This window comes from Spea bombifrons, chromosome 4, assembly GCF_027358695.1.
Source record: "Spea bombifrons isolate aSpeBom1 chromosome 4, aSpeBom1.2.pri, whole genome shotgun sequence".
Lineage (NCBI taxonomy): Eukaryota > Metazoa > Chordata > Amphibia > Anura > Pelobatidae > Spea > Spea bombifrons.
Window position 1 is genome coordinate 12024206 of NC_071090.1, and position 22377 is coordinate 12046582.

Sequence of the window (22377 nt, forward strand, 5' to 3'; positions counted from 1 at the left end):
ATTTCAAGTCATCAAAGACACGGTTTCTAGGTTTCTAATTCTCACCTTTCTGTACCTCTTTCTTGAAAAATATATCAAGTTGCCCTTACATACCGCATTGGCTCGAATATAGGCCGCACTTTCCCCCCCCCCACTTTAAAGACTTAAAGTGGGGGGAAAAAGTGCGGCCTATATTCGGGGTCTAGCGCCCGACGCCCGGGACATGCAGTTCCGGGCGCCGGGCAGGCAGCAGGGTTAGGATACAGATCCCCCGCAGCGGTGCAGGGAAACTGTATTCTACTCTCTGATACGCCCAGACAGCCTGTACCTTGTTACACTGTATACACCAATACACTAATATACACCAAACAATGTAAGCATCTAAGAAAGTGGAACTTTAAGAGAGGAAAGAGCAACAAGGAAATGTGGTCAGAGAGTGGTCTTTCCTTCCTAGAGTCGCCCCTTGATATTTATGAAACAGAAGGATCTGGCTGAGAGTGTTCCAAACTTCTAAAGTGCCCCATTAGATGTACCCAGAAAAAAAACAGATTCCACAAACTCTTATCCAGCCCATTGTTCAGTATTGGTAGATATAATAATTTATCTTGACTTTAAAAGGTGCTACACAGTAGCATGTTCGTACATCTACAATCTATGGTTATATTGATCGGTTATCATACTCTATATATTGGGTTCCTATTTGGGCAATTTATTATTTGATGCATCATATTTTATTTGATCATACTGGATTCTATTCAAGGTACTATATACCCTTAATAAAGACCATTAAGTAATATAGAAAAGCACATGACCATAATCTTGAAACACAAAAAGCCTTAAAGCCACAGCTAAAATGTACTGATATATTTCACAGCAATATATTGCGCGTGTTTATTTCCGGACTTGAATTGCGTGTGAGTTTAAATTTACAAGAAGATCATGACCAAACTGTTTGTAGTTTTGATTGAGCAGGAGAATAAAAGAAGGCCGAGCAGTGAGCCCATATTGAAGGCTATTAACCTTTGAATCTGTAAGTTGATAGAGCACAAGAGTAGGTACTACAGCTCAATTGTTCTCCGATCGTACGTCCTCTCATGGAATAAGCCTTTACTTGGGAATGCCTAGCTTTGTTTCAGCACCAGGGACAGCTCTTTCTTTGGAGTTCTTAAGAAAATGTAGTTTCATTAAAGAACTCCTTCCGTTTAACCCTTAAAATATAATGCTACCTGCTAATATGATCCTAACAATTGGGCATCATATATAAACTATTATTAATCCCATTACCTATAGGACAGTGAATCATCTGGTTAGAAACTTAGCAGGGCCCTCCTTACCTAATACAATATTTCATCTTAGTCTGTCAATTCTAGTTTTGTCATACTTGAACGTATGTACTGTAAGAAGTTCTGTGTTACATTGTTGGCACTATATAAATAAAAGATAATAATAATAACAACAATGATAACAATAATAATATGATGTAATACTGTGTGTTAGCATTTAAAACAGCTTTTGCTTCATTAACAAATCTTATACTTACATGGAAAGGCACCCCAACATAAATGAAAATTCTGGATTAACTACAAACTCTGCCTCATGTAACCATGACTCATAATAATTACATCAATTAAGCATTAAGTGAACCCAAAGTGCTTTTTTTTGAAGGCAAAATTGAAAGGCTCATTGCATCACAAAAAAAAACAAAAAACTGCAGATTTGCCAATGGATTTGAGGCTACAGCTAGCGAAAGGGGATTAAGGACGAGAGCTGTGTAAGTTAAATTGTGTTGCATATAAAAATGGGCGGATTGGTGTATAGATGAGAGACTGGTACCACCTTCCTTTCTAAAATAAAATCTCTCTGGCATGAAGTCACAGCCTATTTCACATCCGGTTTACCCCGGGACTGTCTTGAAATAGAGGAAAGAAGACGAAGAAGAAGAAGAAGAAGAAAAAAACAAGCTTTGTTGTAGCTATTAAATCCAAACTAGATCGGAATTCGGGGGGTTGCGTTTCGAGGAGGGGAGGTAGCGATGCGCTTGTTATTGCTCCTGCTAGATGAGTGAGAGGCAGGGCCGTGGAGAGTTCCCCAGCATCAGCAGCCCCTGGCTCTTCCAAGTCACTTTCATCAGACTGGATTTCTCAAGCGACCTTCTTCCCTTCACACTCCTGAAATTTCCAAGCATCCTTTGCACAGAAGTGTCATAGGTAAGGCTCCTCTGTTTCCTTAAATGTCACCTGCGTGATTCTGTGACACGATGTGTTTTTTTTTTTTCCTGCGTGGGGATGTGTGGCCGTGTTTTTTCCCCCCGATTTCACTTTGGAAATCCGCAGCGATCGATGGTTATTTTAGAATCTTACTAAATATTTGATTCGATTTGCAAACGAGAAGGGAGAACCCCCCACCCCCATGAAAGGTAGAATGGAGAGACCGTGTTTACAGTAAGAGTTAATGCGATTTTCTTTGCCTTTTAAATCTACAAGTGAGGAAATCTATTCTGTGCCACTTCCATGCCACTCGACTGACAGATCTTCTGCATTCTTGTCTCTAATCCCTTTTTACAGACAACACATGTCTTAGGGGAGAGGAGACGATTTGGTGATACTGGTATTTCACTAGGAGATTTTTAGGTAAGCATCTATGATTTTTAGGATTGATCCAAGATGTTTTGCTAGAGAAAGTAGCTTTGTGAGATCTCATGTGTTCATGCGTTCAGTCCATTGTACTTAAATGGGCAGCCAGAGCTCATATGCAACACATTATGATTTTCTAAGCCATCTACATCACATTATGTCTTGCTACATTTCATTCCACACACCTTTCTTACCAAGAAGCCACATGTGCCCTGACAGTCACAATGATGGCTGCATTTCTCCATCAAATCATACATGGCTAGTAGCATGATGTTTACATGCCACTAATGCTTTTCATTGAGTTTGTATGGATTTCAATAGTTCTTGAGTGGAAGCAGCAAGGCTGATTCAGTTAAATTAATCATTTTTGGTTTTTTTACTGAAAAATAAGACACCTCCCTTTAGCAGTCTTCTTCAAAGTGGTAGATCTCACTTCTGCTCGCTGAAATGTCTGGAATATTGTTAGTACTGCATGTTTTAGCTTAAGCTATTGATTACAGAAAAACAATTATATTAGTTGACTCTGCCTTACGTTTTCTAGAAATTGTAATTTTTCACGCAATCTCTTTTTTTTATATAGAGACACTTATATGTTATAACTGTTTGGGGTTTTTTGTTCACATTGGGTGTGGGTATTTAATATGTAACTTTCCTGTGGTAAGGGGGTACTGAAGAGCATCCCCATAGAAACTAAAACTGAATCAAATAAGGCACCTTTGTATACTTATCAACAACCCTTATGTGTTTAAATATTTCCACTAAGATGAAATGCATAATATTTAATAAATAATATAATATTAATTATTTTAATGTATTAATGATTACAGTATAAATATGGAATTTTTGCTCCTCTTACTAGATATTACTAGACGTTCTATTTCTGATTGAAGAATCTAGCTTGCTGACTTACATTGTCATCGTTTCTAGTAAAAAAAAATGGTTTATTAAGAGGTGGCAAAACTGTATATTTTATTTCAAATACAGACACAAAATTGTACAATTTGCGCATGCTTGTTTGCAAAATTGATACATCTTACATAATATGTCGCAAACTCTAAATTACTTATCGCTACATATTTTCTTTAAAAACAATCTTGTGGCTTCGTGTTAGTTTATCAGTGATGTACTGCTTTATGTCAAGGTTACCAAGCTGTAAATCTGATAGTGATAAACACATCCTACAATAATGGCCATGGTTTGATTGTGATTATGTTAATTTACAGCTCAGAATGTTCACAATGAGGAAGAAAAACAACTCCATTGATTGTCTTTGGGCCTGTGCACTTATTTTAAATACATTTACAGAAGTAAGGTAAGTTGATGGGTATTTGTAACCAGCCTGGAATAGTTTACAGAAAAAAATGCGGTTGAGTCAGTAACAGATGTCGTCTTTACCCAATTATGATCAAATTAAATGATATGCATTCAATGGTTGATTCAAAGTCAACTTTACCTATATCATATATAATAGGTATAGTCAAGTGTACACTTGGACTGGAAAGTCTATAACATGAATTAATGAATAGTATATTCATTGCTCAGGCAATGATAATTTGTGTTAAAGGGTTAAAAAAGTAACCAAACTATGATATAGAACATTCCTTCTATAAATGTACTTCTTTACCATGCATGTCTTATTATTCAGCAATAGTGTTTCCAGTTTGAGTGTAGCATCAAAAAGGTACATATGTTCCATATACATTTGAGTAACACACAATAGCAAACATTTGTCTTCCTATGACCTTTTAGGCCTGGTAGGCACCCAATGTGAGTTTTGCCTTGGGTATATAACAAAATGTGGGTGTGTTTTGTAATATTTGGCAATTTTTATTACAGTAACTTAAGGGCCTGCATTCATCCTACGTTCAGCTGTAGAAGAAAAAACATCAAGAGTGTAGAAATAATTTGGCCACCCCTTTAGGCTAGTAGCAAAGAACACATATACAGCTAGAGGGCCTCTCATATATTTTATTCAATGTATGCTTGTTGGTCAAGCAAGCAACAAAGGGTCAATAAAATTTGGAGAGCGTCCTATATCAGGAAAAGATGTTACAACTGATAGGATGCAGATATAGAATGCCAAGCGACTTATTTTGGGAAGCACTCTATACATTGCTGTTTCCTTTATATGTTTTTTATTGCATTAGTTATTTATTTTTTACGACAAGCATATAAAAAGAATATTTCAACTGAGTCAAAGGTTAACTCAGACCTAATAAGCCGTATTTGTATTCTGATGTTGTGCCTGTGTTTTATGCATGGTATTATACTTTGAAATTATGATACAAAATACTGTGTATAGACTAATTTCTGTTTTACAAAGATGGTGTGAACTTCAAATGGACATTTTGGTAATTTGTAAATTATAGTGCATAGTGCATATCATAGCAGACTTTGTTATATTCTCACCTTTTGTCTGTCTCTATTCCCTGAACCCTGTATATTTAATTATGGGTGTATTGTTGTTTCTGATATATTAAGTATCCCCACTAACATCTTAAACTATATATAATGTGTTACTGTAGCAGAGAAAGTGAAATGTGTGTCATTCTGATTATGACCTGTAGGTGGAGTTAGCGTATAGCCTTTTAGTGTATGGTTGGGGTGAGAAATAGTGTTTATACACATCTCCTTTAAACAGTGTATACGATTAAAAAAGAAAAAGAAAAAATAACTAAAATCCTTACAGAATAGATCAAATCTCTCAATTTTAAAATGAAAGAACTTTTATAGAATTATATAATGGACATTATTAGCGCATAATTGTTTGATGCAATTTCTTATTTTGCTTTGCAAACATCTTACATCCTTGTATTATAATGCATTGCACATTTTCATTACTTTATATTTGTGTATTAGATTGCAAAAATAAGGGCTGATGGTACTCCATCATTTTGTATATATTGAGAAAAAATGGAGATTCATGAGATCTTTGCTAACAGTAGGATCCATTTTGATTGTTTTAAAATATCTGGTCATATTCTTCATGCAATCGGAATTAGACATCTCCTATGTCTTAGCTATATGTGTCTGAGAAATACGTGTCTGAACACTATTCCTATTTATATTAATTTGTGTCTATTTGATTGGAGAAAAAAAAGCTTAAACATGTAGCCAAAAGCCTTATTAGGAATATAATTATTGCTTATCACATTTTTTCAGTTCATGTTGTCATTCATCCATCATTTTCTATCATTGAGTGTTTTCCTGTCCATGCTCACTGCTTCTCCCATTTATTCTGATCACAGCCACAAAGGTTCTTTCGTAACTGACATTCACCTTAATCTTGATGCCCTTCTGGTATCCTTGAGAAGTGTATGCACATCAGTTTGTATCTAGACAAAAGTGTTTATAATGTGTTACTTCTAGCCATACAACAGAGAAGAGCAGCTTTCAAACATATATTGCAGAAGATGGAGGAGTTCAAGATATTCCCCATGCTCATTTTGATATTCAAACTACAACCAAACAGGAATATGAGAGAGCGGTTCTGTTTAAATACTTAATAAAAATGCACAGTAAGCTTCAGTACAGGTCAAAATAGCACATTATGTATATATCCTACATTTTATAAGAATTAAGAGTGTTGTTGTATACCAACTATTGCTTTTCATGTAATTAAGACTTAAGTTTCATTTAGATAGATAAATAGATAGATAAAATATACTTTAATGTGATTGATACGATATATGTATATGTGAATGTTACTGGAGAACCGCCAGCCTGGAGGCTACAATATTTAAATGACATAACATATATTTCTTTTAATTTTTCTGCAGAAGTCTGAGTATTCTATTATCATGTATTAATGTACCACTTGTAACATTGTAGCATTATGTGTGAAATCGGAGCATACTTTTGTATGTTATGTATATTTTGTGTAGGAAAGTAGGAAATGGCAGGAGAAAACACTATTCAATTACAAAACTATGACTATAGAGATAATACATGTAAATACGAACAATAACCTATTAGTTTAACATACCGTTTGTCATTATTTGACAAAAAGAGGTTGAAAAAGATTCATAGAAGCCACACCTTACAGTTAAATAAGAAAGAATAGCCATCTGTTAACAGCATGGCGTAGAGTCTTCTTCCTTTCGCGGACCCTTATAACCCGGGGTGGGAGGAAAATTTACAGAGCCTTGAGAAACGGTCGCTACCCTAACTCTTCCTCCAAAACAGTGTCTTTGTCAACCTTCCTTGATCTTGTTTCGTTAACCAAAATTATGAAAAATTCTAGACCCAATTCCATGTTGTTGACTACTTAGAAACAAGGGTAGTTGAGTGAGGGTGGAGTTGGCCACATGGATTGAGCTTCAGTTGTGTCTGTGCAGTTCTGTCTGCCACTAACTGAATGGGCTGTGTTTACCTCTGTGTTGAACTTTTGTTTATTCTAGAGTTCTGAAAGCTTCTTTGTGAACAAGAACTAGGCAAGCTGGGGTATACTCGAGCCCAAAGCCTGACTTGACCCAGCTTGTCAGAAGGTGAGGAAGATTAGGCAAAGGCAGTTCCTCCTTTTGTGTCTTGGGTCCTCTCGCAAATCCAAAAGGACTCCTTCAAAGAACCTGCACATCTGGCAGGCGACTTTGGCTGAATTTGATTTTTGTTTCTTGTGTAATCAGTTTGTGATTACAACTGGACACAGCAATGCATATATGAAGGTTCCGCTACAGGCCTGCGCGAGGGCAAGATACCAAAAAAAGCTTGACCTTCTTATATCATAAGATCCCCTTGCACTTGTCAGGAGAAGGATAGCAAAGCAGTTGCCCAGTACCAGAAACATTCTTTAATATTGTTAAATTTAAGAAAGTGATAAAGCACACGAAAAGTAAGGTTTGCACATGCATTTTCTTAAGCAAGTAAAACATCTGCTTTACTTACATTACTGCAGATCACTAGCTGTCTGTTCCTTCTCTATGACAGTACAGGTGCTGGAAGTGTCCATAAACATGCTGTCAGATACTTTAATGGGGTATGTCTTCTGGATATTGTCATTCTTCCCTCTCTTTAAACTGGAAGGGGGTCTCCCAGCATGCACTGTGCACAGGGCCGGCCAAATACTTAACGCCGCCTGGGGCGAAGTTTAAAATGCTGCCCCCCCCCCCGCCGGGGGGGGCGGCATTTTAAACTTCGCCGACGCCATTATCTACCCCCCCACCCCGGTACTTACCTTTAAACAGTCCTGCGGCGAGTCTCCCTGCTCTGCCACGGTGCCGGCTTGTAATGCTGAGCGCCAGAAATTCACGTCACTTCCGGCGCTCTGCATTACAAGCCGGCACCGGGACCGAACAGGGAGACTCGCCGCAGAGGAGAGAGAGAGAGGGGCGCCGGGCGGGTAAGCGAAAACCAATCGGCGCCCCTCTCTCTCTCTCCTCCGCTTCAAAAAAAAACCCGCTTGGGGCGGCAAAGTGCTGCCCCTTCTAAAGTGCCGCCTGGGGCAATTGCCCCAGTCGGCTCCATTATAGGGCCGGCCCTGACTGTGCAGTGGCAGAAGGGAAAAAGGAATGGAGTCTCCACTCCATTGGGTGTGGCAGTAGTCTGCTATTCTATTGCCCCACTCAGAGGACATGCTAGATGTAAGCCTTAATACGGCTCCCAACAGAGAGTTGTGAAAAAGTGATTATTGGTCTTTTTCAGTAGCACAACAAATCTTTAGAACGCAATAGTGTATGTATTTTTTACAATAAAAAGTGAATTTTTATTAAATATCACTATTGTGTTGCCTAAAATAAATACATCGCATAACACATTTCATTGAGTTTAAGATTTGTCTCAAGATCAGACGCAAGAGAAGGAGGTCACCAAATCCGTATGGAGTTTTGACAACTAATTATTATCTAAAGCAGAATAGACAGTTTCATAATCAGCATGCGGCGTTTGGAAGAATGGAGAGCACAATATTCTGTACATTTTGTTTTGTGCCAGAATGTCAAATTTCAGTCTACAATTCATTGTCTACAGCAATGGAACTGCCACATAAGCAGGTTAAGCAGTTGTTTAGGTACCCGTTGGTATAAGGGGCCCCTCCATAAGAAAACTAAGGAGAAACTCACTTGAATTTATTTATCTTCCCCTTAACTAAATTTGTGGTCATAAGTATTGTGTTTTTCTCAGTTGCAGTATAATTCACTACACTGTTTTAAGCATACTTACCTATTAAACTATGCATTCTAACATATTCTTAACATATACCTTGTTTCATTTTTATTTAATTATCTTAATGATATGTTTTCTGAAATGTCACTACTATGTTTGGTGAAGCACAATAGATATGATATTTCCAGGGACATGATATTGATAAACATAGAGGCTGTGCCTTATTGGTGTGATAAGTAACATTGCACCCATTGAAATATGTGGTTCTTTACCTTTTTTTGCCAACCACGTGTTTCACATAGGTGGTGGACATTATATGGACCAATTGTACCCTGATGCGCAGGTCCGCCAAACCATTAAAGACAATCAGTGAGAAGAGGAGCAGTCGCTTATTGGTCCCTGAGGTTGATTGGGCCATGGCTAACTGTCCTTTTTTACAGTACGTAAAGAATGTATATGTAATCCAAAGTAACCCTGGACACAGTCTCAATGTTATAGATCCATACCTTAAGACACAATGTCAAACCAATGTCCGTGAAACAGAACTGTAATGTCCAAAAGTCCACCATATCAACTGATTTTATTTGATTAAAAAGTGGTTATACATCTCAATCAGCTGATAATTATTATCCCGGAATACATTATTTTACACTGATCTCTGTTAAATATTTATGTGAAATTGCCTCTTATTTGAATATTCTCTTTACATGCCATTTGCGTATACATTTTCAAAACTGCTGTGATGCTGTCTCATTCTGCTGTGATATCTCATTCCATGAGTAACATCCTAGCACACGTGTGAGATGTATTTGTCTTTTAATTAATAACACCTGATATTAATTCTATTAGTAGGAGCCTGTGGTGCTTCTACTAGTACTTCTTTTAGGACCTTTGAAGTTTAGCAACCTGAGGTTCCCATTTTTCCTCTGTTTTCTGCCGTTTGCTGTCTTTTTTACTTCTTTTCTATTCTTTCCTCTCTCGTTCGCAATTTACTTTGCCCAATCTCTTTTTTTTTATCTCACTTGCTGACAAATACACATACTGTAAATACATACACGTATACACAAATACACACATATACATATACACATACATATACATATACAAACATACATACACACCTACATATAGACACAAATATTCACAAATACATATTCACACAGTACCTACTGCATCCTCAACTTTCCTCCTGCATGTTCCTTGTGGCCTGCAGCTCAGTCACTGAACAGCGATCCAATCAGGTCTTGCACGGACACTGGACGCCGAGAAGTGGTGTCAATTCCAGGCACGCAATGTCAGCAAGGGAGGATGATTGCTGCACTTCGCAGGACCTGATCGAATCTCCCCTTCATGGGACAGATGAGAGGAATGGACCCATCAAAACACAGAGGGCTCTGAAGCAATCCCTTTCCTTTTGTAATCATGTTAAAGGAGTATAGTAAAGCAATTCGAGGACAAGTGCTGGACATCTTTCTCAATGCCAAATTGCAGCTAAGTTTAATATTTCTAAGGGGGCAGTAGACCCCACAGTGAAGACAGCCTGAAGACAAGTAATTGTTTTTTGCGGCTCTTGTTGGGGAGTAGGGGCCTCTAAACCACAGCTACATTAAAAAAAGTCTTAACATGGGCCAACTGGAACATGGAAGACTGAAAAAACATGTTTACTGACCAACCAAAGATGTGAAATTTTTGGTTTGCACTTGCAGAGTTCATGCGAGGAGACAGCCACACAACACAGTGTGTAAAATCTACAATTAAATACGGTGCAGGAAATATTCAGGTATGGGGATGCTTTACCTGTACTGGAGACTGCAGAGGAATGCCACAGAAGATGAAGAGAGAGAGTCAAATGAAGAGTGCTTATTTACTTGGTTTTCCCACCAAGCTTCAGCCCTATTGAACATCTTTAGGAACATTTGAAAAGGAAAAAGGCGAAACACACTGTGACATTTTTACTTTTATTAGTGAAAACAAATATTTTATGATTTTATAATTTCATCAGATTTGTTTTTCAGAAACTAAAATAAAGACAGGTTGTGGTATTGGACTTTTAGACTCAATTTTGTGTATATTGTGACAGAATGTGTGGTAAAGTCATTAATGGAAAGTATGGTAGACCTGCTTTTTATAACAATAGCCTGCTTTGTGTCAATTAAAAGAATGTCCTTGGGAAAGATGTTGGGTTTGCTGGTAAATAGCAAATCAAGATCATCTGGAGAAAAGGGTGGCCCAGTGCTCCAACAGCACTAATTGATGTTAAAAAGCCAGTCCAGAGATTGTATTCTAGACAGGAGCTCCACAGGTGTGGACTAATCGGGCTCACCTATGGTTGATGAATTAGCAGGAAGCGTGTAAAAGGGAATCAGCCTGATGCAGCAGAGAGAAGCCTTTGTCACACCAGCTAAGAGAGCTGATGGTCTGAGGAGAGGTTTCTCTCTACAAACTCTGTTTTGTTGTGGATCTTTTATTTATCGAAAGGTGGGAAAGCCACCCAATTTAGAGATAAGATGTTCCTGTGTACGACAAGCGCTCAAGCAAGAGCAAAGACTTTTTGTTTTGGACAGACTTATATCCACTGCTGTTCTCACCAAATAAACATTACAACTGAGCTGGATGTATCCTCGCCTTCATTTACCCTATGACACTGTGGTCACTAACCATCCTTGGGGAAAGAGACAGAGTGGGCGGAACAGAGGCTTTTTATACAGGAGGGGCGGTGCTCCCAGCACCGGCTCCCTCACCTAACAGTATGAGGGGTTGTACAATGGGCGGATCTGCAGGTGTGCCGCATGACGTCACGCCTGAGATTCCTATAAAACACCTGAACACCATCATGTCAGTGCTCAGATATTCTGAGATGTTCTGTGCCCTACAGAGTGTCTTCAGTTCTGTGCTCCTATTGTGACCCTAGTTACCTTGCTTATTTGATTATTCCCTGAACTTGACCTTCTTGAACTTGACCCCGGATTACCTACTGACCTTGCTTGTTGATTGCTGCCTGAACTTTGACCTCGGATTACCTAGTGACCTTGCTTGATGATTGATGCATGCACTTTGACCCTGGATTACTTACAGATTTTTGATTTCTAGTCATCCCTGCATATTTGGCTCCTCCTGTATAAAAAGCCCCTGTTCCGCCCACTCTGTCTCTTTCCCCACGGTCAGCGTTCCCGCAACCACGGCACCCGCGAACCTCGCTCCCCGCGAAGGATGCCGCCAGTAAACGGATGGACACCCCGCCGTTCGCGTCTGACACACATATACATAGATAAACCACCTCATATCGCAGCAATGACTGCACTCCTTGGAAATATAATTTATCCATGCTCGTGTTTAGGATCCATAAATACCTGAAAACATACACAACTTTCACCATAATGGTTGTTTTTGTCATACTTTAATTTTTCCTTTGGTTTTCTGTTACACTTTCTTATAATTTTGTTCCTTTTACCTTCGCAACTGATTATCTTGAAATATTCAATCTTTATGTTGTGTTGTAATTTTGGCATTATGATGTATTTACTCTGTAAACGGAGTATCAAGGTCACATAGAATGAAATGATCTTGGTGTTCCCTTGACCTTGTAATATCTGTGTCATTAACCAACACATTTCTTTATTCTGTAACAGTGTTTGATATACATACAAAAAAAATCTTCAATCAAAACTCTCCAATAAAAACTTATTATATAAAAAAAGCAAGTAAAACATACAAACACACTTCAGACAATGGCCCAAAGTCTTCGAATCAGAGCAGCCCATGGTGTTAAATTAGTTACATGGTATTGAGGATCAAAATACTTTGTGATTAATGAAAGGAACAAAGTAGCAAACATTTTTTCAATCATAATATCAAACTTTGAGTAATATAAGCTATTGTCTTATGTATCACTAAGATGTGTTATGATGTATGTCCAAGTTGAAAACTATGTTCATAAATGTGCACACAATTATGAAAATGTAATATACAATACCTAATTACGGATTCACTGAGTACTGCGAGTCATGTTTAATACCATCTAAATGAGGAAATATTATCTTATTATGCATTTGGCGTGTGTTTTATGTCATTATTACATTAATCAACTGTTATCATTAAACCATAAAATATTGTGAGGAAATATGCTGTCCTTGTGTCTTGAAGAAGGGCAAACCCTTGTCATTCCAGCTGTTTAATGGGCTCCCATGTATGTACACAAGATTAAAAACTGGGAGGTTTTGTTTAATACCAGCTGGAACATTAGAGGTTACCTACCCTGCATGACTTTTTGGCATCTTTATCGATGGTTCAATTAACATTAATACTTTAGGCTGGGGGTTAGCCTAGGACTGACACATGGCAGTACCCCTGCTGCCATCAACACTCTGCACTGTGGTCCTCTGCTGAGGACTGGGATAAGAAGGAAACACTCTGCCTCTAATGAATGGGCAGTATGGATACACTATGCAAACATGGCTTTACTGGGTAGGCCCAGCCTCTAAAGTGTAGACGGACTGGCTACAAGAGAGATTTCTGCTAACCAAAAATAGTCAAGTCTGATCAAGGTGAAGAAAAGGAAGACGGCTCATAAGCCTTTATCATTTCTTCCTCAATGGGGAGAAATTTCATGGCTTCATGGGCCAGATCATCCCTAGAGTAATCACTCTTGAATACCTGTAAAAATGAAGTACAGTACACTCAATTTGCTGCTAGAGCACACTACTGGTCAACAGCCCCCTTCGCAACTGCCTGAAGCCAGATGGCCAGTCTGAGCCTAAATGAAATGCCTAGCTGTATGCAAGCTGTGTATCACATAACGTGATAGAATGGTATAATGCATTTTATAAAACATATTATGATATTTTTTAAATATATATGCAAAACAAAATATTAAAAGTATTGACTGATACATATTTTTCTTAAAAACCCAACCTTCCCAGTGTATGAATAAAAGGTATTTGTACTCACATGTAGATTGCTCATGAAGCCTTTGTAGGGAAGAGCACACAATACGCCACAGGATAGACACACATAGGATGGTGTTATATCCCATAATTATACCATAGAAAAGCCACCCTTTTTTTACCGCTGCTAATTGGGATGGAAAGTTTTTTTTTTAACAAAATCTACAAATAAACTGCAATTTCCGTGACATAAATGGCATGCGCAAAACAAGACAAGCTTTCAATGGAGGTATAGGAAAGTGATGTTGTTCAGCTAAACATCTATTTGAAAAAAATGGCGTCAATAAGTTGAGGGGATTTGCCATGTGACCATTAATAAAAGACCTGCGCATTCGGATTCATCTGAATTTTTATTCTAACATTATTTGCCAGTTTCGTTAATTCATATGAAGGTCAGAAAAAAGTAGAAAAGCCCAATGAAACAAATGAAAACTAAACAGAGAGCTCAGAATTTTTATTTGCATTAAGTTGTTTTTTTCACCCTGTCTCTCTCACTCACTCTTACTCACACTCTCTCTAAATGTCTCCCTACCCCACCAACCGACTCTGCATCCCTGTCTCCTTTTCCGCAGCTCTGCTTCTTATCTTGCCTTTTCTTGTTCTTCTGCCTTATGTATTCTTTCTATTTCTCTTCGCTCTGTTCACCTGGCTCCCTGCCAGGATGATAAGGTGATTAATAATAAGAAACAAGCTATGGGTAGTCGGATTGGGGGCTAATAAGAAATATTATTTTATTATTACCCACCACCCTACCACACACACAGGGTTGATGGGGATGATATTTTTAAGAATGAAGAATGAATCCACTAGTAGCTTGCTTTTTTCTTCTTGTGTCAAAGCGACCCTTTTGAGTGTATGCATGCTGAAAGTGAAAGTGAAGTTTTTGTAAGTTTGCTACCAAAAATGTGCCTTTTTAGCCAAATCTCATACACTCAGAGCTTAGTAACGGGACTGAATTACTGAGAAATCATTAAACATAAATTAAAACTAACGTATTGTATGCATGTGACATATATAGAGTACTGCATGGATTGTTTGAACTGCCATTTAAAGGACCATTGCACAATAAAAACTATGTCTCCGTAACTTATTGCAATATGATGCAGCATGTCATAGTGTCTATACACAAAACAATATATGATTTAATTATCTAATTAAAATGCAGTAATTCTTCAATAAGCTCACTTTATTTGGAAGATCACATTTAGAGAAGTACATGCTTAAATAAATATACTATATACATATGTTTTGGTGCTTATATGGTTTTTACATTGCATTGCTTTATTATAGTGGGCTGCCCCCCCACCCCGTAAATCTACAATTTCTAATGAGTCAGTTCTGATATATTATTTTACATTTATTTATAGAACTCCAGCTAGGGTGAGCACATTTTATTTATGCCATTCAGGGACACACTATGAAGTGAATGAGATATTAAATATATATATTCACATATGCACACAAATACGGTGATAAACAGACAAACACAGTGACATACACTCAATCAAACACATGTACCTGGTGCTGGCTGCAGCTTACACTGAGCTTGGTGTGAAGGAGTGACTCAGCCTATCAAGAGAGGCTTCTGAGTTCTGAGGCAATCAGGAGAGTTGAGAAGTCTCTCCTGATTGGCTGTGACCTCCTTCACTCAGACCTCTCATTCCGGGACCCATTCCGGGCAATCCAGGACATGTGGTCACCCTAGCCCCAGTACATTTCATAACATTACAGTAGTTGAAAGTGAATATTGCACTCCCACCATAAATGTAAAAAGGTACCAGGGCCGCTTTCATTGCGCCAACATAGGTCAGGTACGTGCGGTAAAAATCTATGCAAATCATGAGGGGTTCGATACCACCTGATAAGCAATTTAAATGACGCCTCCTGGATCTTACTAGCAATGGCACCCTTATGCACAGCTGGGATAATCCTGTCCCAATCCTCGTCAGAATTTATATGAGGAAAGTCCCTTTCCCATAACGCCAAGAAAGAAGGTTTAGGAGCAGTACAGAAGGAGAGAAGGATAGCATATAATTTGGACATGAGGTGCACTGGTTCTTCTTTAGAGGAATATAATAATTCAAATTCTGTCATGGGCCTACGATAATTTGTATGTTGCGGCAAATAGGAGATTAGTCAACTGCGTACAGAAGAACAGGTCTTGGACTCTAGAGGTATTTGAGCTAAGTAATTTCCTCAAAGGTTCACAGAATCCGGAGTAGACACATGGTGCATACGTGTTTAATCTCTGAAAATTGACAACATACTGGTACAGAAGAAGAAGGACCTGCTCTATTACATTAGATAAATCTGTTACATTTATCTGGCTCTCATATAGAGATTTGTGCAGGCCATATGTGTCATAATTTTTAAATAACTTGTTGAACTTCTTTTAGTGGGTTTTTGCATATTTCATGCATATTATTGCATTACTGGCTCTTTCATTTCCAATCTCTTTTTCATAGAATACGTGGTGTCTGTGCTTGCCCTATACCTGTTTCCAAAAAAAATTCTACCTCTTCATGTATATTTGATCTGAGCCACTCGTTTATAATATTTTTTTGGATGTTCAGTTATTGGATAAACTTCTTTTTACATTTCTCATTGATTGATATGTTACCACTCTCCATGACCATGACACCACTTTTAAATTTATACCCCAACATTTTTCTGCCTATGGTATCATTATTATTTTATCTTGCAATTATAACATTATAACATCAAAAGTGTCAAAGGAACATGATATATCTGCACCTCAGCAGGGGTAATATGTCTTACAATAAGTATTTGCATCCAAACCAGCCTCTTGTCTCCATCTTAGTATATTTGTAACGCTTACAACAAAACTTGACATACCCCATAATCCAGGTAGTTATAGCTCTTAGAATTTTTAATCCGGTTTATAACTTTTTGTACCATCTATGGGTGCGCTTCTTTCTGGTTCTAAAACAAATCCAGCTGGCTGCCATATTTGTCGGACTCGTAACTTCTACACAAATGACTCGTAACTTCTTTGACTCGGAACTTGTAAACAAATTCAACTAAGGATTTTGGACGGCTGCTCCCCTTTTCTACTTAGAATTTGTAACTTGTAATTTGCCGTTTTCTGTATATATTTAAGTGTTGAAGTCTATCATCCTCAAATTAAAAAGCTTTGTTGTGTAAAACTATTGTCTTTATGTCTAAAGCAAATCCAACTCTTCTTTCTGAGATCTGGCCAGATCTATTTGTTGGCGCTGTTTTTGTTGTGTCAGCAGTTTCTCTTCTGTTTCCTTGATGTTGCACTCTTAACTGAAACTTAATGATTGTAGAACAGCCTAGTGACATTTTACATCTACTACCTATTCATTCAATTTACTGCCAAAGTCTGATGTCCTGAACTTCAATAATCTTTAACTTCTGTCTGATCTTTTGTCAGAAGGCCACTTTTTATAGGTGACACTACCATATAAGATGACTAACCACTTAATTACTGGGGCTATTGTATACCTATAGGTCAAGAGCAATTTTAGTTCTTTATTACATTATTATTCAACCTTACTTTCCCGCTTTCTTATTTATGTACCGACATAAATTACATATTGTTCTTTGTAATTCAGTTTAGTATTTCAACAGAATAGATTCTATTGCTCAAAAGACACCAACAACCCCTGAGCAGAGTAATGCCCAACACACAATTGTTGTGCCCTTTTTTAAAAAAAGTGGTTTTACTCTTTTCTCTGCCTTTTTTCATACTTGTCTTTATCATGAAGCAGTGCTGCATGGCCACATGCCCCCCTTGTATACTTTGTAAACCCCCAGAGATCTCCCTTATAATTAGCTAGTATGCCTGATGGTGTCTTGTTGACATCACTGGGGTCCATTTTACTAATTACTGAAAAAAGCTACACTTAATCTGTCAGGCAAGAGCCAGCAACTCTAGTTCAAGCTGACACAGGTGCAGCCAGACATTAGCCATCTTGCAATGCCAATGTTAACTCATAATGTTCCAGATGTACCATGAAAATCCAGGCTCCGGCTACCTGGAGACCTCCCTATTTGGAATAAGGGTAGGTGGTCCCGCCGACACTAGTGGACGGTCCCACCTACATTGGTGGGTAGTCCTGCTGGTTTTGGCAGGAGATTTCTTAGATATGCTTATAGGACCATCTCTTTGTGGTATACATGGTAAGTAGTTGGTCATGAAGGACTTTTTTTTAGTTTTAGTTTTAGTTTTTAGTTTTTTTAGGCTCTCTATTAACCACAGTGCTGTGGAAAATATTTTCTTAGCAATAATTGTTATTATTATTATTGTTATTATTAAGTGAATTCAAAAGCGATATAATATGCCAAAGCTTATCATTAACTAACCCTAGTCATAAAAAGTGGGAGTAAAACAGTAATTGTAGACTGCTTGTGAAGCAACAACATTATATAGATGTTCCATTTCAAAGTCATGTTATGTGGGCCTTATGCCTTGGCCACGTGGGACACATAATCCTCATCGCTAGAAATAAATATGCCTTATCCGTAATAGCAATCACTTTCTTTCATTGTGACCCAGAGCATTTAGGCTTGAGTGATATGTTGATTAAAAAAAAGGGGGGAAAAGAACGTTGCAGGAGCTGAAGGTCTTTTGTAGCAATTACTTCGGTATGGCAATCTGGCTGCATAGAAGAGATTTTGTGTCTCGGAATCAGCATAAGCAAGGATAAGTAGATTTTAGAATTACTGATGGCAGGATTGTGGTTGGCTTAATGCTTAATATTTTTTTTCTGTAATTTCAGTTGTGGACAAAGCTTGGAGGATGAGATTAGAGACAATACTACAGTTTTCACAAGGATTCTGGACCGTCTTCTAGATGGCTATGATAACCGTTTAAGACCAGGATTGGGAGGTTTGTAATAAATGGTTTTGTTATTTTTATGTATGATATTATTATTCATATAATTTTTATTCGTTTTATTATTAAATAGTGAGTGTACATGTTTATTAACTTTTTGGTTGGGACCATTTAAATATTTTGCTCAAAAAACAAATTAAACAAGACAAGAATTATTAATTATTATTCTCCTAAAATTTGTAAAGTAGCTATATGTTATTTTTCACGGATCGGTAAATATATCAAAATTGTCATATTTTTCTTATCCTGAATTAATGAAGATGACTTACTTACCAGTGACTATACTTACCAGGATATTTGCACTGCCCATTGTTTAACTCATACTTAAACAGAAAGACTTTCCTGTTGCTACCAATAACATCAGTAAAGTGCTAGGTGTATATCCAAAACACACCTAAGCAACATTTAATAGGTACCCTAAATAAATTATTGTTTCGGTTTAAGCATTTGTGGCAGTCCTGGATCAGCTATGGCAAATGTTGGGTAGGTGTCTGAAAACGAACTAGCAAATAAAGTATGCAATTGGTGTCAATTAAAAAAGGAATGACAGACTTTGACACACACACACACACACACACACACACACACACACATAGGGCAGAGCAGAGGGGCCCCATAGCCACTGCAACACCACTAAATGAAACATACACAATCCCCCGCAACAACTGTACTTGCAAACATCCATTGAACAGCTACCAAATAATGCACTTAAGGTATGATATCGTATCTGGACACCCCAAGCAGCCCATAGTTTTTGCTATGTCAGCAAATCCTGGCACCTCCATGAGCAGGCTGCTGGCAGCATTGTAAATTAGCTTTACAAGGCATGTAGTGCCCAGATGGATCCATTCCATTTGTGCACAGTTAAAGGATGAAGTGGGACCTCATCTTTCTCAGACCCAAGCCCTATGAGTCCCATTTTTTCAGCCATTTTTATTCTCTTGGATGTTGGATATTTTTTTTGACTAAATAGCTAAATGCCTCTGTGACCAAAGATCTGAAGAAATCACACCTTATAATATGTTTAAATATATATAGGGTATCTCTTATGGGAGAGCATGCGTGGAAGCGGGTTAGCCTTTAATAGGATGGGAAGTGGATAGGGAGCAGGAGAGAAATAGTGGGGAGCAGGCATGGCCAAACTCCACTCCCCTGGCCAGAGAAAGAAGAAACTGACCCAGAGACCTGGGGAAGCAGAGTAAGTTCCCAGCTATGTTCTTACCCAATCACCATACCTGGGAACTCTCCGGGTTTGACCCGGAGATTGCCGGGTGAGCGCTGCTCCTCCAGTTCTCCGGGTCAAGACACAAATCCTCCGGGTCACAGGAGCGGGGTCTTGACACGCCCCGCTCCCCACCCATTTTTCCTTGAAATAGGGGTGTTTCTGATGTCAGCAGGAACTCCCCCGACGTCAGCGGGAACTCCCCCGACATCAGTGGGACCGCCCACCAATGTCAGCGTGCAGTCCTGGCCGCGTCCCGCAGCAGAAGGCTCCGGGTAGCGGGACCTGAGAAGTTCCCAGGTATGCCAACGACCCCTTTCCAGTCCTTCACTTTTACCCCCATCACTGATCAATCCCTCACATAACACTACTACTACTTCAAAATGCTATATGACTGACAAAAACAAACCTGAAATGCATACTAAAAAGTAAATCCAGGCACATTCTGGGGTACTCTTACCTGTGGATTTTTTTATTTGAAATTGCAAACCACCTGGTTTATGAAGTAAGTGAGTATTGCCCCTCCAGGCTCAAGAAAACAATCCTACTAAAGTAAAGAAAGGAAGAAAGCAGGAACCAACAACGTAAACATGTGAAGAAGAGGCCAAAAAATGGACATTGAGTGGGTTGAAGAACAAAGAATGATCACAACAGGGGTCAAAGATTAAAATGTAATACTTAGGAGTGATCAAACAAATTATCAATTATTACGGAAAAGGGCTGAATCTAATTTGGTAAATGGAAATTCACATGGCTTGTGCAAACTCAATTAATGTTTAACTAATACTTGGTTGATATACTGTAACATTAATTGGCTTTGCATTTCATCTTCTTTGTAAAAATGCTTCATTGTTGAACTGCTTTACCCATAAGATCATCTCTAAAGTCCAGCATTGTTATTCCTTGCAAGAAAGACATATCAAATCAATTGATCTGATTGTTCCAATCAAATTGAGATACTTAATTTATGTGATTTATCCTAGTAATACATTTTTGTAGTAATATAGGACATTATTTTTAATTAAAGGGAATAAAGTTTTACACATTCCAAGATATTAAGTGTGGACTGTCTGACTATCTATGAAATCTCTCATGATTTATATAATTTGTGGTCATGCTCATTAGTGCACAATTATTCAAATATAGATTTGATAGCTTAATTCTAAAAAAAAAAAAACAACTAAATATACTGTCTAGCAAATGAATGCTGTGCTTGGTAGAAATGACCATCAGTCTTAAAAGAAACCCATAAGGTAACATATTTTAAGTGCTGAAAATTAATTATGTCCAAAGAGTGTTTTATGCAAGAACCTTCCTGATGTACTTTACTTGGACAAAACTTGTTTCTGTGCTATTTTTAAAAGACACAAACCCGTACTGCAGGCTGTTATGTTAGGACAGATGGTTTTCCCAGACACATCACATTGTTTAGTTACTAAAGTATTATTGTGCATGCCTTACATATTTAATTTTATAACTGTATAGAGGAAGTTTGATGCATTTTAGATTGCATTTATTATACCCTAGAAAGTATAGCCGTGAGCCAAGTATCCAATATCACTAAATTATAGATGAAACGCAAAAAAAAACATGCCAAAAATAAATTTAGGCGTAGATGGTAGCACTTATTGCATATACATAACTTTAAAAAATACATAATTCAAATATGTGTACTATCTTGTAACAGGATATTGCAGTCTGCAATTTTCTTGTAAAATACAGGTAGATTTTATGATTCTCAACCTTTAATGATACATTGTTTTCTATACTATAAAACATCTTTGTCTTTACTTCTAACAACAGGCATTTCGTAAATACTAGATGCTCTGATAAATGATTTATTTTCCCAAAATATTTTTTCTAGGTATTCTGTAAAATATATGTTTCTCACTAGTTTTAATTTATAGGGATATATGATTTGTGTATGGCCACAAAGCTAAACTTGAATTGCATTTCTGCAATATTTCTTTAACTCATAAATTTAGAAATACTTAGAAGGATTTGGGTTTCAAATTTCAAAGTCCAATTTAAAAATGAATACTTTCACCGCCAACACTGCTGTGTTGTAGTGCTACTACATATTGTACTACATACCATATGTGTGTATGTGCCTGTTTTAATAATCTACAAATGTTGCATTACCTCTTAGTGGTTGTATTGCATAACATGGCATTGCAAAATTCGATGCCTGCCTACAAGAAGAGCTAGTTATTTAAAGGTTTCTCAGCCAGACGTGTGCTGCGCATAGGAAAAGTCAGTGCGGCCCTTACACTTGTCTTGCTAAGATCAACACTTGACTCCATTGATGATCTTCTATTTTAATGTAGTATCAATTGCTTATGAAATATTGTAGGCTGTCAATGTTAAAATGTGTATGCTCTTCCTTCAGCAGAAGCTCATTGCCTAGAGTGCAGGTCTATGTGGGGGTTCCTCCACTGCGGCAGACTTGACTGCCAGTTGCTGAAGTAGCAGGGCCAGCAGCAGGCAGAGGAGGACTGTGGTTATGAGAGCACGAGGCCTCTGTCTCACTGCTCCCGGGCGGTGCCAGGGATTGATGCTGAGTGGCGGAATATGACATCATATTGCATAGCTATAATGAGAAAGAGGAGGATCAAGGAA

General features: G+C 37.9%; 1 protein-coding gene across 1 annotated transcript in view; it reads left to right on the forward strand.

Annotated features, from left to right (window-relative positions):
• Positions 1 to 1714: 1714 nt before the first annotated feature.
• The window catches only part of GABRA1 (gamma-aminobutyric acid type A receptor subunit alpha1), a 35864-nt gene continuing 15201 nt past the window's right edge, over positions 1715 to 22377 (forward strand). The window contains exons 1-4 of the mRNA XM_053464721.1: positions 1715 to 2186; positions 2544 to 2609; positions 3836 to 3924; positions 18421 to 18530. Of these exons, the coding sequence (XP_053320696.1) occupies positions 3842 to 3924; positions 18421 to 18530 (193 nt within the window). The 5' untranslated portion in view covers positions 1715 to 2186; positions 2544 to 2609; positions 3836 to 3841. The remainder of the gene's footprint in view (positions 2187 to 2543; positions 2610 to 3835; positions 3925 to 18420; positions 18531 to 22377) is intronic.